The sequence below is a fragment of the Miscanthus floridulus genome, chromosome 12, assembly GCF_019320115.1.
Source record: "Miscanthus floridulus cultivar M001 chromosome 12, ASM1932011v1, whole genome shotgun sequence".
Classification (NCBI taxonomy): Eukaryota; Viridiplantae; Streptophyta; class Magnoliopsida; order Poales; family Poaceae; genus Miscanthus; species Miscanthus floridulus.
Window position 1 is genome coordinate 60,236,370 of NC_089591.1, and position 14,893 is coordinate 60,251,262.

A 14,893-nucleotide genomic window follows, 5' to 3' on the forward strand; every position below is an offset into this window, starting at 1 on the left:
TGTTGTCCTTGGCTTCTGGGAGACGTTCGTTTGCAGGAGATTGGCTGCTGCTGGGAGACGTTCGTTCCGTTTGCACGAGATTGGCTGCTGTTGGGAGACGTCCGTTCCTCCCGACGGCCATCGTGATCGTTGCAAGGGTGGTCGCTACGAGTTCCTCCATGAGCACGGGTGCTTGTCTCCAAGCAGCAGCCAATCTCATGCAAACGGAACGGACGTCTCCCAGCAGCAGCCAATCTCGTGTAAACGGACATCTCCCAACAGCCAAGGGCAGCAATGTCTTTTCGCGTGGAGGACAATCATAAAAAAACAGAAACAAAGTAGCTAAATAGATATTATGGCAACAAAAACAAAGTGTACATGTTTAGAATCACAATTTTACGAAGTTAATTTTTTGAATGGTAATTTTGCGAAGCCCATTGTTTGCAATGGCAAATAGCCAATTTTCTCTGTTCTGAATGTGTGAATTTGCTGCAAACAAAAAAAAGGTCGGGTAGTTTGGTCGTGACCAGGACCGAAACCGAAGTACCCGAGACCGAATTCCTCGGTCCGATTGGTTCACATTTTCTGCCGAAGCTTCATAAAACTGAGGAACCGATTATATATATATATATATATATATATATATTCATTCTACACCCTAGGTGTACAATATTATTCTACACTACGAGTCAAAATTGATCCAAAAAAATATTTAGTACTGAATCTCGTTCAGAACAATATCGAGACACGACTACTGAAAAAAAAAATATATATATATAAAGAAACGCTCGTTAAATTAAGCTTCTTGAGACTGCTAATAAAAAATTTACATACATACATACACTCCATTCATCGCTAAATAACTGTCATTTTTTATTTTCGTGTCATAAGTTTGACTGATTTGTAGAAAAATACGTGCAATATTTGTATCTCAAAATAAATTGATTATAAAAATAGATTCAACGATGTATCTAATAATATTTAAATATTAATACTTATATATATATTTAATGGAGGACACAAGCTAGGATATGTATACACTACTAATATTTTCCTAAAGTGCACAACCGGAGAAATCCTTTCTCATATATGGAAAGGAAGCATACAAGCACGCTGCACATATATAGCATCCTAACTAATGATAAGTATCTCGCAAAAAAAACTAATGATAAGTAAACGATCATATCCATGCTAATGATGACAGCATATAGCATAGTATAACTAAAGCCCCTTTGGCACGACTCATCCAAAACGGCTTCACCGGTAAAGTCAAAGCCGGTGAAGCCAGAAAAACTGGCTTTTCTCGGCTTCTAGTTCATTTGAACCCCGGCTTACAAAACGGCTTTACGCTACAGTGCCTCGATTTACGCAAAATAGATGAAGCCGAAGCCAGCATAAGCCGTGCCAAAGAGATCCTAACTTTCCCCCGAAAAAAAAGCATAGTATAACTAACACAAGTGGGAAGTGGACTCTGAATTAAACACAAACCCCAAAGCTAGCAAGTGGCAAACAGGAACTCTACTTAATTTTAACCTGTCAGCAAGAGCAGCTGTTCATGCGAATGGCGCCCCTTGCCTTCCCCTGCTACAATGCGAGGACCAGATCAATCGAAATGGCTCCTCACGTACACAAAGCAGGCCACGTACGTGCACTGTGCACATGGCAGTAGCACCCAAGGTGCAGCAAGCCAAGAACAAAATGGCCACTCCTGCATCTCCGACGACGATACCGGCGGCTCGGAAGCCGTTGCCCTTGCTCCTCCTCTCCCTCTCGGTCCCAGCCCTCCTGCTGGTGCTATCCTTCGTCTTCCTCCTCTCGCACACCACCTTTAGCCTCCTCATCTGCCCTCTCCTCCCGAGGCTGTCTTCGACGCGCAATGCGACGAGCGGCGCCAGTCGTACTGGTACCAGCCTCGGTGTCTCCATGGACGAGACCTTGCAAGCCTTCCATGCCTCGATGCCGACGACACCTTCAAGGCGCAATGCGACGAGCTCCAGTAGTAGTAGTACCAGCATTGCTGCCTCAGTGGACAAGACCTTGCAAGAAGCATTCCATGCCTTCGCGGCGGCGCCACCGCCGCCGCTGCCGTCGTGGCCGCCGGCTGCTCCTTCTTTTAAGAGCAGCAGAAAGAAGGCGTCCGCGAAGAGAAACAAGAGCCTCCTCAAGCTCCTGCTCAGGAAGACACCGCAGACGCGGCGGTTCGCGGCGCGCGCGGGCGAGCTTTTCGCGGTGCCGTGCACCGACCGCTTCTTCATGACGTGGCTCTCCCCGCTCGCGCAGTTCGGTCGCCGCGAGCTCCTCGTCCTGGAGAGCCTCTTCAGGTGGCACCGCGGCGGCTGCCTCCTCGTCGCCTCCGATACCATGGACTCCGCGGGCGGCAGGGACAAGCTGAGGCCGTTCCTCGAGCGCGGCTTCCGCTTAGCCGTCGCCTCGCCGGACTTTGCCTACCTCCTGAACGGTACGCCCGCCGAGGCGTGGCTCAGCGCTGTCCAGCGCGGCGGCGTCAGCCTCGGGAGCGTCCCGCTCGGGCAGAACCTCTCCAACCTCCTCCGCCTCGCGCTGCTCTACAGGTACGGCGGCATCTACCTCGATGCCGACGTCGTCGTCCTCAGGCCGCTCTCCGACCTCCGCAACGCCATTGGAGCGCAGGCCGTGGACGAGGCCACGGGCGACTGGAGGCGACTGAACAACGCCGTGATGGTGTTCGACAGGGCACACCCGCTGCTGCACGAGTTCATCGCCGAGTTCGCCGCCGCATTCGACGGGAGCAAGTGGGGCCACAACGGGCCGTACCTTGTGTCCCGGGTGGCGGCGAGGCTACGTCACGGGAGCCCGGATCTCGCCTTCACGGTGCTGCCGCCGCGGGCCTTCTACCCCGTGCACTGGAGCAAGATCGGCGGACTGTTCGTTGCACCCAAGGATAGGAAAGACAAGAGGTGGGTGAAGGCCAAGGTGGAGAACATCAAAGGCGAGAGCTTTGGCATCCATCTTTGGAACAGGGAGAGCAGTAGGCTGGAAATGGAGGAGGGGAGTGTTATTGGGACGTTGATTTCAGACAGTTGCCTGTTCTGCAATTCTTCCATGTTTGTAAAGCAAGGATAGGATAGCAGGAGATTCTGTACATTTGCAGTTGATGAAGTGAGATATTGGTATTTTGTGAGATGAAGCATGTACATCTTACTTGAAGGAATTTGAATGACATATAGTACAGAATTTTTGAACTTCGAAGTATCAGAAACTATCTTACTGATTGACAAGCTACTTCAGGGGAGTGCCAGTTATAAATTATAATAGTTGTTAGGTGTTCTGATTGAACTATCCCAACGGGACCTGTGGGAATATGAATATGGTCATCAAGTAGCCACTTTGACAGGATCAGAAGATGGTATGACAAACCAGAAGATCCGACAAGACTCAAGAGTACATGCTTTCTCAACTTTACATTCATCAAACACTGTTGTTTTTCGTCCACGAGAGGGGAAAAAAAAGAATCTTATCGTATCTATCTTAGCGAAAAAATTATGTATATATCTGCGCACGTAAAGAAACATCAGAAACTAATAGAACAAAGCCTGCAAAGCCAATGAAGAACATATGTAACTCTGAAGGCTATCCTAACATGTCATGGTTTTGAATGGGTTGGAGCATCAGATACCATGCGAACAATATTCTGCAAATAGCAACTAACACTCATTTTAGTGCCATAAAAAATGTACTTTGTAGAAAAACTTTTGCGAGTATATTCTTTCCATGGGAGAAACAACAGATCAGATGTAAGATCATACATGACCGACCGCCTCCCAGTAAAATCATTGACATTTTAGACTAACATCACAATTAATCTTCTATGTTGCACCTATGCCTATCAAGCTTCTCTGTTCTCAGATCGGTCGTGGCTCGGTGTGGCCAGACCATTTTTGAAACCAAAGTTCAGAATCCAGCTGGTCGGGTTGGCTCGTCGTTGAAACATGGAGCTAATAAGAAGTTCATTGTTACTACAAATATCAACCAAGAGGCCCAGACTTCTTGTTACTCGGTATTAAATGCTGTGTATCCTCAAGCTCAATTTCACCTCCTCCCCATTCATCCCCACTTTCGAACATCATTTCAATCTGCTCCAGTGTTTTCCCTTTTGTTTCTGGCACACAAAAGTACACAAACAGTACAGAGATAGTGGATATTGCAGCAAAGACGAAGAACATTCCTGCCACTGATATAGCACGGGCCATAGAAAGGAATGACATGGAAACCAAACCACTGCTCACTCTACCACCTACTTGACCAAGTGCTGACCCTTGAGCTCGTAATCTTAAAGGAAATACCTCTGAAGACAAGACCCAACATATTGGTCCCATGCCAATTGAAAAGAATGCCACATTGCCACAAACTGCAAAAATTGCTAGGTCGATACCAACACGTGGAGACATAAGCCCCATGGCACGCTTTTGCAGTGTGAGTGCAACCCCTAAGAGAAATAAGCAGATAGTCATGCCAATGGTGCTCACATAAAGAAGTGGCTTTCGTCCAACTTTATCAATTAGGAAAATTGCAACCAAGATGAACACTGTCTTAGTGAAACCCACGGCAACAGTTGCAGCAAGAAGCTCCTGATCAGACTTGATCCCAGCATCTTTGAAAATTGTTGGGCTGTAATAGACAGTAGCATCAATTCCTGTGATCTGTTGGAACAATTGAATACCGCAGCCAGCATACAGCATCCGACGAACGGCGGGAGAAGGGTTCAAAAGTTCCCTCCACACTTCTTTGTCTTCAGATTTCATTGATTTCATAAGACCAGCAGCTTCCTCGATCTCAGCCAGCCGTTCTTCAACTTCAGCTTCAGACTCGCTAATCTGCAGCAGCACTGCCCTTGCTTCTGAAACTTTCTTCTCCATCATCAACCACCTAGGGGACTCTGGGATCACGAAAAGCGCAAAGCCAATGAAGACTGACGGGAGGATACCGACACCAAGCATAATCCTCCAATTGATGTGCTCAGAAAGGCCTGAGAAGGAATAATTGGAAACATAGCCAAGGAGGATCCCAAAATTGATGCAGATCTCAGGAAGTGATGTGAGAGTCCCACGGGCGCCTGCGGGGGAGATCTCAGCAATGTACACTCCAGATACCATGGCACCAAAGCCAATGCCAACTCCAGCAAGGAGCCTCCCGATCATAAGCACAGTGAATGATGGAGCAAATGTCATGATGGCTGCACCTATCTGGAACACAATTGCACCGAGGCCCATTGTCCATTTTCTGCCAATTGCATCAGATGTTCGTCCCCCTGATAGGCTTCCCAAGAGTGAGACCACGCTCAGACAGCCTACTAGGATTTCTTGCTGAAACTCGGTTATGTGGAGATCTTTCTGCATGTAGATGATTGCGCCACTCATTACGCCAACATCTGCAGACGAAAACACGAATTGTGGATCACCAAAACGTTACACAGCAAGAAGAATTGATTTCTGAGCATCGTGATTGTCAGCAGACATGGAAAACTCAATTAGCCTGGTTTCAGATGCTGGTTTGCACAACCAGAACAAGGAGAAGCCAAGATCCTACAGTAGTACAGTACTTGTGAAACATAGAGAAAATGACAAACTAAGAGGATCTCAAACTCAGGTCATGTGAAAGTTTGTTGCTTGCAATCACCAAAAGCCTCCCTATAGTTGCTAGTAGCGTAAGAACGAATCTAACTGTTGTCTCGTGGAAGGCATGAAAAGCGTTTCCATCAGACCAGGCTGCAAATTGCCATCGCTGTCGGAATCACGCTTCGATTCAATGATAGACCGGGTAAAACTAAATTGCCAACAAAAAAAATGCCAATTTCATCCGTAAGCTTGGGCCCCCGCGGCGCGCCGCGAACTCACCGTAGCCGAGGAGGATGGCGTTGAGCGAGGCGAAGACCGCGCAGGCGTACACGAACCGCTCCCTTCTCCTCCTCTCGCTCTCGGGTGCCGACGGCCTCCTCCGCCCCTCCGTCCCCGTGTTCGGCTCCGGTTCCTCGCTCCGATCAAGAACCGCGTACTTGTTCCTGCCGCCATTGGCCGCGGCGCCGGCGTCCGCCATCGCCTTGCTCCGCGCTCCCGGCCGCTACCCGGTGGAGTTTCCTCGCCGCGGGTTGGTGTTCGTTCCGGAGATCATCAGTGGCCCGCGCCCCCGAGCCCCCTAAAATCCAATGAAGCGCGAGGAAGGTGGGAGGATGTCGATGTGGTGTTGGTGTTCTTGCTCCGTTTCGCTCTCCCGTTTGCCAGTTTCTTTTATGTTTTTGAAAGGTCTTTGTTTCCATTTCTTATCGAGGAAATCCTCAGGACTACAAATCCTTTTCAAGAAAATCCCTTCTTGCACGATGCAGCAGAGTAGCAGGGACCAAACTGGAATTTGGAGAACTTTCAAGGCTAACCTTGGTAGTGCATGATTTTGTCTGGGTCATACTCGGTTTTGACGTAGAAAAATGTTGGAAGCACGACTTGGACGAGATATGCCGTGTCACCACCTCTCCCGTCCTTCACGGAAGGTGTGTCACTGTCGCATTGGCACTACTATATGTTACTATTATTAAGGGCTAAATGATTATGCTTGATTGTGGGAAATGGGATGGTTTAGCGCCTTAAGATCTACCGGGCGGCAACACGTACAAGATAAGACAGGTAGTCTGGTGAAAATTAAAGGCAGTGTGGTAAATAAACTGGTATAGCAGTACACAGTAACTTGGGTTTGTGTGTTTGTGATTGTCCCTGATAGAACGTAACTACTACTAATATCTTTTCAGCTGTCTCCTTTGGACGTCGCTTTCATTCGAAGTCTAAGCAAAGACATGGCGGTTTGGACTAATCAATCCTCGAGTACGAACGGGAAAACGAAAATTATCAGAAAGCTCCCCGGTCCACGTCATGACTGTAGATGTCCCCAACTCCCCCATTCCCATACGATTCCTTTGAGCGCGTTCTTTTCACAAACATCGCCACTCGCCTGAATTTGCCGAACACGGGCGGCAGTACGTCAAAACAGTCTGGTGAAGCTACTATACCTTGGTTCTTCTTCCTTTGTGCCTTTGTTGAAGATGGTTTGGTCTTGCAACTAGTCTCAAATGTAGTTGTTGTTAGCAGTTAGCGCACGAGCGCAAGGTTATTAGCAGCTGGAGGTTGCGGGCAGGAAAGCAAAAGACAACGGGCAGTCTCTTGTCATGGAACGGGTCAAACAACCGGCAGCTGGCCTGTCTGGACTTTGGAGCTTGTTGTTTGGAGTTTGGACCTCCCTAGGGGCCCATGCTAAGCTCCTGCGACGAAGACGGGTGTCCAAACTGACTCGAGAGTTCACCGATCGTCACACCCGACATCAGAAATGGATGGCTTCATTTCAATGGTTGGTTTGCAGTTAAGAAGCAAAAGGATGATCCTATACCATGATCTATTCGTTGAATTCCAGCGTGCAAAAAATTGAATTTCGTCCTCCCTCCCACTGTCCGGGTCCGCCATGGGAGAAACGGAAAGAAAACGATGGCAATTTGCAGTCCATGCAGGAGGAGAGAGAGACCAGGGAGGAGCATGGACTGACCGTAACCGAGGAGGATGGAGTTGAGGGACGCGAAGAGCGCGCAGCTGAAGGCGTAGCGCTGGCCCCGCCTGCGCCGCTGCCTCTGCGCCTCGGCACGGTGCGCCCACTCCGCCTCGTCCACCTCCTCCCCCTCCTCGCCCACCTCCATCCTCCTGTACTCCCGCTTCGTCGCCATTGCCGTCCTCATCTTCACCGACTCCATGATCGTCCCCTCCGCCGGCTCCAGCTCTCCGGCGCTGTGCTTCTATACCTACCTAGCCTTCAAGCTTGCCCACAACTGCTACTGCTAACTACTACGTTAAGACCTGCGTATCATCTCCTGCTCTTCAGATCTGACGCGAGGGGCTCCAAATGTGGCTTTATTAGCATTTGCACGCTCCGGTTCATCGCACAAGAAATGGTTACTCAAGGACCTCTGGAGCTTATTTTAGAGTCGCCTCCACGTTCACGGCAGGCCGTCATCTTTTTCTTCCTATAATTCTATGTTGCAAGTGGCACGGGTACAGCGACTTGCGAACAGATACCGGGTCTCAGAGTTGAGACTTCGCAAGTTCAGATCTGCTTGGTTCCGCTTCACGAGGACGGTTTAGATTAATAGCTAGTGGCGCCAAAGCTTTGGAGCTCAGGATGGCCATAACTTTTCAAGCAAAGTACAGGATGGCATTGCAGAGTTTAGAAGGCAAAGGGCCTTAAGCCTCGGTCACTTGTTTCAGCAGTCTTACACGAATCTCGGTGCCTTAAAATTTGTTTGCCATGATGCATATCAGCATATATGAAGAAAAAATAGCACACAAGGAATGCTTAGAGAGAAACGACAAGACCAACAAATCAATATAATAGCGTGATTATGTCGATCAAGGGGCTGCTATCCACTTATCCAGTGCAAGAACTCAGCAAGTTTGGAGGGTCAACTCACTTACTGTACACTGAAGGCATTGAAGAACACAATGGCAGATAAAGGTTTTCTATTCAAATTTCCTTGTCCTTGTGTTGATACGCTAAATGCTTCGGACGCTCTGTGTTGACTGGCCGGAATTTGAGGATCTTTTGAACGCTTGCAAGATGATTCACCTCCTTTGAGGGACCTTCCTTACCACTGCTGGTTGGGTTGCCTGTATTTTCTTCAGAAGGTAGCGTCTCATTACTAAGAGGTTTTGGTTGAGCTTCTGACAAGAGAAGAGGATTAACAGTGAATGGATCTACTCATATTAAAAAAAAAAAAAGACACTGCATCAGGTCAAACAACGGAGGTTTCCAGACTCTGCAGCAACGAGGCTCCCCAAAAACGAATGAGTTGACATTGATTATAGCATGACTGACAGTCAGTACAATCACAAGAAAATTATATTCACTGCTTCAATCCTACTCTTGTGAATGGATTCAATAATAGAATGGGTGTTCTATAGTGCAAAAGATGCCATCTCACATGAAATGAACATCTGAAATTTCCGGGAAACAGCAGCACCATACTCACACAGCAACAAAACCACTTCAGGAAACTTAACAAGCTGTGAAGAAATATCTAAAAAACATAAGATGTGGGGAGGGAGGGGATTTTCAATGTTGCTTACCACTTTCAGAGAATAGATAACATGTGCCAACAGTTTCCTCGTATTCTCCAATCTGTCATTAAACAAGGCATTAACACTAGCACTAGCAAATGCAAACTTTGTAAGCAGGTTAGAGCCTGAAAAATTAAAGGTACAAATCAGCAAGTTTCAAGCTTTTTTCTCTTTTTACAAAGAAGAAAATTGTCAGCATAAGTGAAAGGATACAAATGCAGTGCAATGAAATAAGTCGCCGTCATCGGCAACGAAATAGCTAATCAGAACTTAATGCATGTTCGGTACTAAACGAACTATAAGCACTTATGGGTGCCACCTCATACATCTTCTTTCCATCTTGTCCTGTTAAAGTTTTCAAAGGCGCAAGGTACAGTTAAGAACTTTTTATGAATATGTAATTGATAGTCACCAACAATTGAACTCAAACAAGTTATTCATTTGATCTTGAAGAGTGGCAATAAAAGCAGACTGGTGGGTATGTAAAAAAGACTTGATCTAAAGTTTGGATCTTAGAAAAATAGATTTTTTGTTCATGAAAATGAAAAAAGAAACAGTCTTTGCAGCTAGTGAAAAAACACCGCTACAACCCACAGGCCACAACCCAAGACAAGGTACAGAGTACAGAAAACATTACCAGAACATGACTTACCATCTTCAGACCATTGCCTACTGTCAAGGTAGGCGTTAGTGTATCCAAACCCTGAAAAACATGATTCTCAGAACTTAATAACCTAACATAAAGGCGATGAACAAAAAATCTGGTGATAGCTGCAAGTCAAGATATTCAATGATCGAATGACATATAAGACATAACAAGTTAATCGCAGAGACGTCGATCCGGAGAAGAACCAACTTACAGAGAATACAAACGGAGCACCTGGTGATATGTCTGAGTAAAGACAATCGTCCAACTCCAGCAATACATACTCCTCTTCCACTTCATCTTCCTCCTGACCAAGTTTCTTGTCTTTCTCAAGTGTTTCTGACATCTCCAATTGCAGGATCAAGAAGACTCTTCAGTCCTATTCGGCACGCAGGAGACCAGGCCGGCAACCTATGTTATTATATGCAACAACACATCAGCACAGTGCAGAAAACACTTGTAGCCAGTCATGGGTTCTAATATCAGTATCAGCAACTCAGTAGTAACCTTCAATGTTCAGTTGTTCACAGATCAATGTGCAAACAAATTATCATTTGCGTTCCAGTGGCAGATATAGAAATAGAGCGTATTGTGTACTGATTTAGACAAATAAAAACTATAGCTGATTTTAACTTGCAATCAAACTGGATCAGACCAAAGCTAGATTGCAATCAAACAATGTATGCACCTGACACCTATCAAGGAATTTGGTAGCCGGCAGCGAACCATACCATAGAAACCTCACAATCTTGATTCTTGAGCATGATATAAAGTGAATTTAATCATTTAATGAGGGGAAAAAGCAATGTGAGTGCATACCTAGCAAGGGCCTCGGCAAGGCGGCAGCACAACGGGGTCACGGCAAGCGGAAGCACAGCAACGTAAGGAGCGGAAGTAGACCCCGACAGGGTGATTATGAGCGGCTGCCGGTGGGTCCTCCTAGCTGCGGCAGCGACCAGCGGTACGACGGGCGGCGGTAGACCGACAGGGTGTGAGGGTGATGATCAGCAGCGACCAGCGTGAGTGACGGAGGGCCGCGGTTGGGCGGCAAGGCGGCGGGGAGAACCGGAGAAGGGATCGAGGAGGCTGCGCGCCCGTGTGGTCTTCGGCTGGCTGCGGCTAGGCGCTCGTGGGCCGAGACAGGCGAGCGCGGTGTGGGTCTGCGAGCGGTAGGCCGGTAGCCGGCAAGAAGACGGAGAAATTTCCATATTTGACATCTGCATCCACCCCTTACTTCTTTTAACACTAATTTGCACGCATTTCAAAATTTAATTAACTCTACGAGTGCTTTTTTTTCGATCAATATATTTTCACTCTTTTTTCTCTCACTTTTTCTAGGGCACCTAAACGGATCAAACTACTATTCCCCTGACCTAAACTATGAGACTGAATCAATTCGGTCGGCAAAATCTCTTTGGGCGTGTGGGTCATCGTGGAGTGTTAGCACTCAAAAAGGGCATTTGGGGAAGCAAGTTTGATCCATACAAGTTTGTCCTTTTCAAATTCACACACTTATATAGGCATCGCGCTGGCGTCAACTGGTTGCCTAGTTCGGTAGTTCCATTGTAGGTCGATATAGTTGTTGTTGGGCCAGCGCCCACGGGGTCTCGGTCTTGGACTTGTGTGTAAAGCCCAAGAAGATGTAGGAGCAACCTTCCTGACATTCCCCTCCCCTAAAGCACCTATTAACACTGGCGTCACTTGCAAGGTTGACAATTACAAATAAGGAGGATGCTGAAGATTTAAAGGATACCAAAGATTCAAAGGATTCGTTTTTTCTAGGGTAATAGCTTCCAAGTTTCAAAAGTCAACTAAAGAGGTTTATTTTTTTTCAAGATAATAGACTCATAGTTTAAGAAAGGAATACCTGTATATGAAAATAAGAGCTTCTGTTCCTAAAATTGTACAGAATGTAAAAAAAAACTTGACCGGTGAGGGAAGAACCGCCCTCACGGCATTGTCATAGGAAGGGACCGTATGACCCCGGTCAAGAAAACCCCCGAACCCTGGCACATACCCCGAAGGGCCGAGTGAACCGGGACAGGTCATCGGGCCGGCGGCACCAGAGGCACACCGCAGCCAACGCAGTCACCAGGCTCGCGTGCACAGCGAGGGGAATTTTTTTGAGTAGGTACCGAAAATTCTGCCCCCACCAGGGCTCGAACTCCGGTCGGCAGGCTGAGGCCTTAAGCCTCGCCGCCTGACCAGCTGAGCCGAAGCTCGCTCCCAAATTGTACAGAATGTAAAAAGGTACCCACAGTAACAGTAGCGGACCTAGGATTTGAATCGAAAGTATGCCTAACAAAAAAATGTCTCGCATTTTATATGATATATATAATCCAATACGCAATTTGAATCCAGTGAGAGCCGAGCGCAAGCAGCGAGGATCAGCCGAGCGAAGAGATGATCTAGAGACAAGTACTTAACTATGTTGAAATTTTTTAGTTTAGACCTTCAAAATCTAACTAGTACTAATAATTTGGTCCAAAATCTAGGGTAGGCATGGGCCTATATGGCCTAAGGCTGAGTCCACCCCTATACGGTAATGTCAAAATTGCAAAGTTTGAGAGTTAGAAGAGTCTAAAAATCTAGTTATCTGAACGAGGGAGGCAAATACTAAGTAGTGTCTTGGGGACAAAGCTGGGATACGAGAAAATCAAGACAAAAAGAATTCAAAAATCAATTCAGCATCTTTTCTCTAGTATAACATCTGCATTTCTAGTTTTTCTTGCTCCACAACCGAGCGTTTTTTGTTTAAAATATATGTCGTTCCTTAGTTCAGAGTTGAAAATTGAACTGATGTGCAATTTGGAAGTTAAAAAATGTATTTTAACATTATAACATTGTAGAGTAGTGGCACACAGCAAAGCGGTCGGAAGGAAAAACGAAAAAGAGACTACCCCCTGTCCTTGGGCCATGTATGGGTCTCGACTCTCGAGATGCACCGAGCAAAGAGAGGGCCACGGGGCACGGGGCGGCCTTGCCTTAACCCCAGCATGTTGGAGACACCAGAGCTGCGTGCTCCATTGTCGCTCGCTATCAGTACTCTCTCAATAGCATTGCCTGTTGCCGCTGTCCTTTGGGCTTTGGCCAACGCTATCCTGTCCTGTCTGGTTGATCGAATCGATCTGAAGAGGTGAGAGGCCGGCCAAAAGACCTGGCAGCTCAAAATCTTCACACCGTTTACCCATTCTACTCAAGGTTCACACTAGGAAAGGCAGCACCTTATCTGGAACAGGGAAATCCAGCCACGCGTGGCCAGGCAGCAAGGCGTGCTAGTGCTGCTGCTACTTTCTCGCGCAGTCTACCACACAAGCCCTAGTCAAAGCTTTGCATAAACCTAAATAGTTTAAGACATACGACATGATCTTCTTTGCCGAATGATTCCCGTTCTGAATGTGTTGGTGCGAACACAAGGTTGACAAGTATCCTTGTGTGTTCGTTTTGTTATGAGTGATTGTCAATGTGATCCACGAAGTGGGTTGAGTGGTGACTAACCTTACCATGACGAAAGCTATGTGTGCGACATGTCTTTTGGCTTGTGTTGTGCAGGTGTGGAGCTCGGATGCGGTGATCGACGGCGAGGTGAAGGTCAAGGAGGACGTGCCGTGCCGACAGACCGGGAGCGGTGAAGGACGGACGTGAGGCTTGAACCGAGGGACCCAGAGGCCGGGTGACTAGCCGCGGTGGCTGACACTTGGGACATCGACAAGTGCAAGAAGACATGGAGTGACGGTGTTGACCGGGTCAAGACGGCGGACGTGTGAGTCGAGCGAGGCTCAGGAGGACTTGGCGGGCCGGCCGGTCGAGGACGGCGGTGACACGCGTCGGATGGCGGGGGACGCGTATGGAGTACGCTACTCGCGGACGGTTTGATGGTTTGGACCTCAAAACCATCGGATGGACGGTTTACGGGTTTAGGCCTCAAAACCCGGGCGGGGGTTCCGAGGAGGGACGGACGGCATGTGGCGGCATCGGGGAGTTCGCGTCGAGGCGAAGCTACCGGTGAGAAGGCGCGGTGGTCGTCGGATCAAGATTACACCGGGTTGGACAACAACGCCTTTGGGCTTAGCGGTTCAACTCATTTGTATCCAGGGGCAAAACTGGGAATGTATAATAGCCCTGTTAAATAGGATGAGGGATCCCCCATCTCCCTCACCTCCTCCAGTTTTCATTTTCTCCTTTAGGGTTTCTTCCTCTAGTTTGCTTCCATGTATGAGAGAGGTCCACAACTCAAATTGTGACTTGGTTTTGCAGGAATCGGTGGCCGTAACCACCGTATGCCCTCCGGGATTTATGATTTAGTTGTGTTCTTGAAGTGATTTTGGTGTTCTTCACGAGCTCCTTTTGTCCCCTCTTGTTTTCTCTCTCGTTTCTTCGTTTTGGGATGGTTTTGGTTCGTTCTTGTTGCCTTGGATCGATCAATGACATGAGTAGAAGCTTTCCACCGAAGGAAATCCACTAATTCCTCACGAGATCGCAGATCCGGGCAATTTAAGTTCTTGACCTATTTTTTTGGGATTCTTCGATTCCTTCGATTCATGGAGTTAGAGTTTGTTTCGGGCCATGATCCTTTAGAGGTTGCCTTTCTACTCGCTTGTGAACCCAAGTCATTTAGAGTTGATTTGATCAAGTTATGGCTTGATTTGATTTTTTCCGAGAAACTGCTCGTTCATACCGGACGCGTCCGATATGATCTAGGACGTGTCCGATATTTCTCACTTTGGAGTTTTGAGCTGAAATTTGGTGGAGACCTTCTCTTGGTGTCTAAAGAGCTATGGTTAAAATTTTATGATTTTTGGACACCATTTGACGGGGTTTTGGATTTTTCTCTTTTGGTCAGCTTGCTGCTGAAAATACCGGACGTGTCCGAGATCATACCGGACGTGTCCGAAAATACCGAACGTGTCTGATATAATACCGGACGTGTCCGATATTTGCAGGAGCAGTGTTGTTTTCTTTTGGGAGTTTGCTCGTTTGGGCTTCGATCTGTGTTCCGTTTGCTCTGTGGTGACCCGCTGTGTTCTGAGGGAGCATCCACCCTTTTCTAGGGTCATGGTCATCAAGTCTTTCGTGTATGCTTTTTGGGGATTGATGTTGGGACAGTGGTCGAAGATTTCGAAAGAAATTTGAGGCTCCCATTCAC

General features: G+C 47.4%; 2 protein-coding genes and 1 pseudogene across 6 annotated transcripts; 1 reads left to right on the top strand and 2 right to left on the bottom strand.

Moving 5' to 3' along the window:
• Window positions 1-1,568: 1,568 nt before the first annotated feature.
• LOC136495354 (uncharacterized protein At4g19900-like) lies at window positions 1,569-3,081 on the top strand (annotated as a pseudogene).
• A 562-nt stretch (window positions 3,082-3,643) lies between these two features.
• On the bottom strand, window positions 3,644-7,955 carry LOC136496642 (probable polyol transporter 4). 2 transcript variants are annotated; one of them, XM_066492372.1, is made up of 2 exons: window positions 7,540-7,955; window positions 3,644-5,386 (listed from the first exon to the last, which is right to left on the bottom strand). In XM_066492372.1, the coding sequence occupies exons 1-2, from the start codon at window positions 7,739-7,741 to the stop codon at window positions 3,984-3,986; spliced, it is 1,605 nt and encodes a 534-aa protein (XP_066348469.1). In that variant the 5' UTR covers window positions 7,742-7,955; the 3' UTR covers window positions 3,644-3,983. The 2 variants fall into 2 exon arrangements, with proteins under 2 accessions (XP_066348469.1, XP_066348470.1); XM_066492373.1 differs by lacking the exon at window positions 7,540-7,955 and adding an exon at window positions 5,853-6,292 and having other exon boundaries at window positions 3,645-5,386.
• Window positions 7,956-8,349: 394 nt separating this feature from the next.
• LOC136498272 (uncharacterized) lies at window positions 8,350-10,914 on the bottom strand. Of its 4 annotated transcripts, none has more exons than XM_066494220.1 (5): window positions 10,567-10,914; window positions 9,962-10,158; window positions 9,754-9,804; window positions 9,111-9,162; window positions 8,350-8,651 (listed from the first exon to the last, which is right to left on the bottom strand). In XM_066494220.1, exons 2-5 carry the CDS (start codon window positions 10,091-10,093, stop codon window positions 8,509-8,511), a joined length of 378 nt encoding a protein of 125 aa, XP_066350317.1. In that variant the 5' UTR covers window positions 10,094-10,158; window positions 10,567-10,914; the 3' UTR covers window positions 8,350-8,508. The 4 variants fall into 4 exon arrangements, with proteins under 4 accessions (XP_066350317.1, XP_066350315.1, XP_066350313.1 ...); XM_066494218.1 differs by having other exon boundaries at window positions 8,350-8,660; XM_066494216.1 differs by having other exon boundaries at window positions 8,350-8,705.
• Window positions 10,915-14,893: the final 3,979 nt, after the last annotated feature.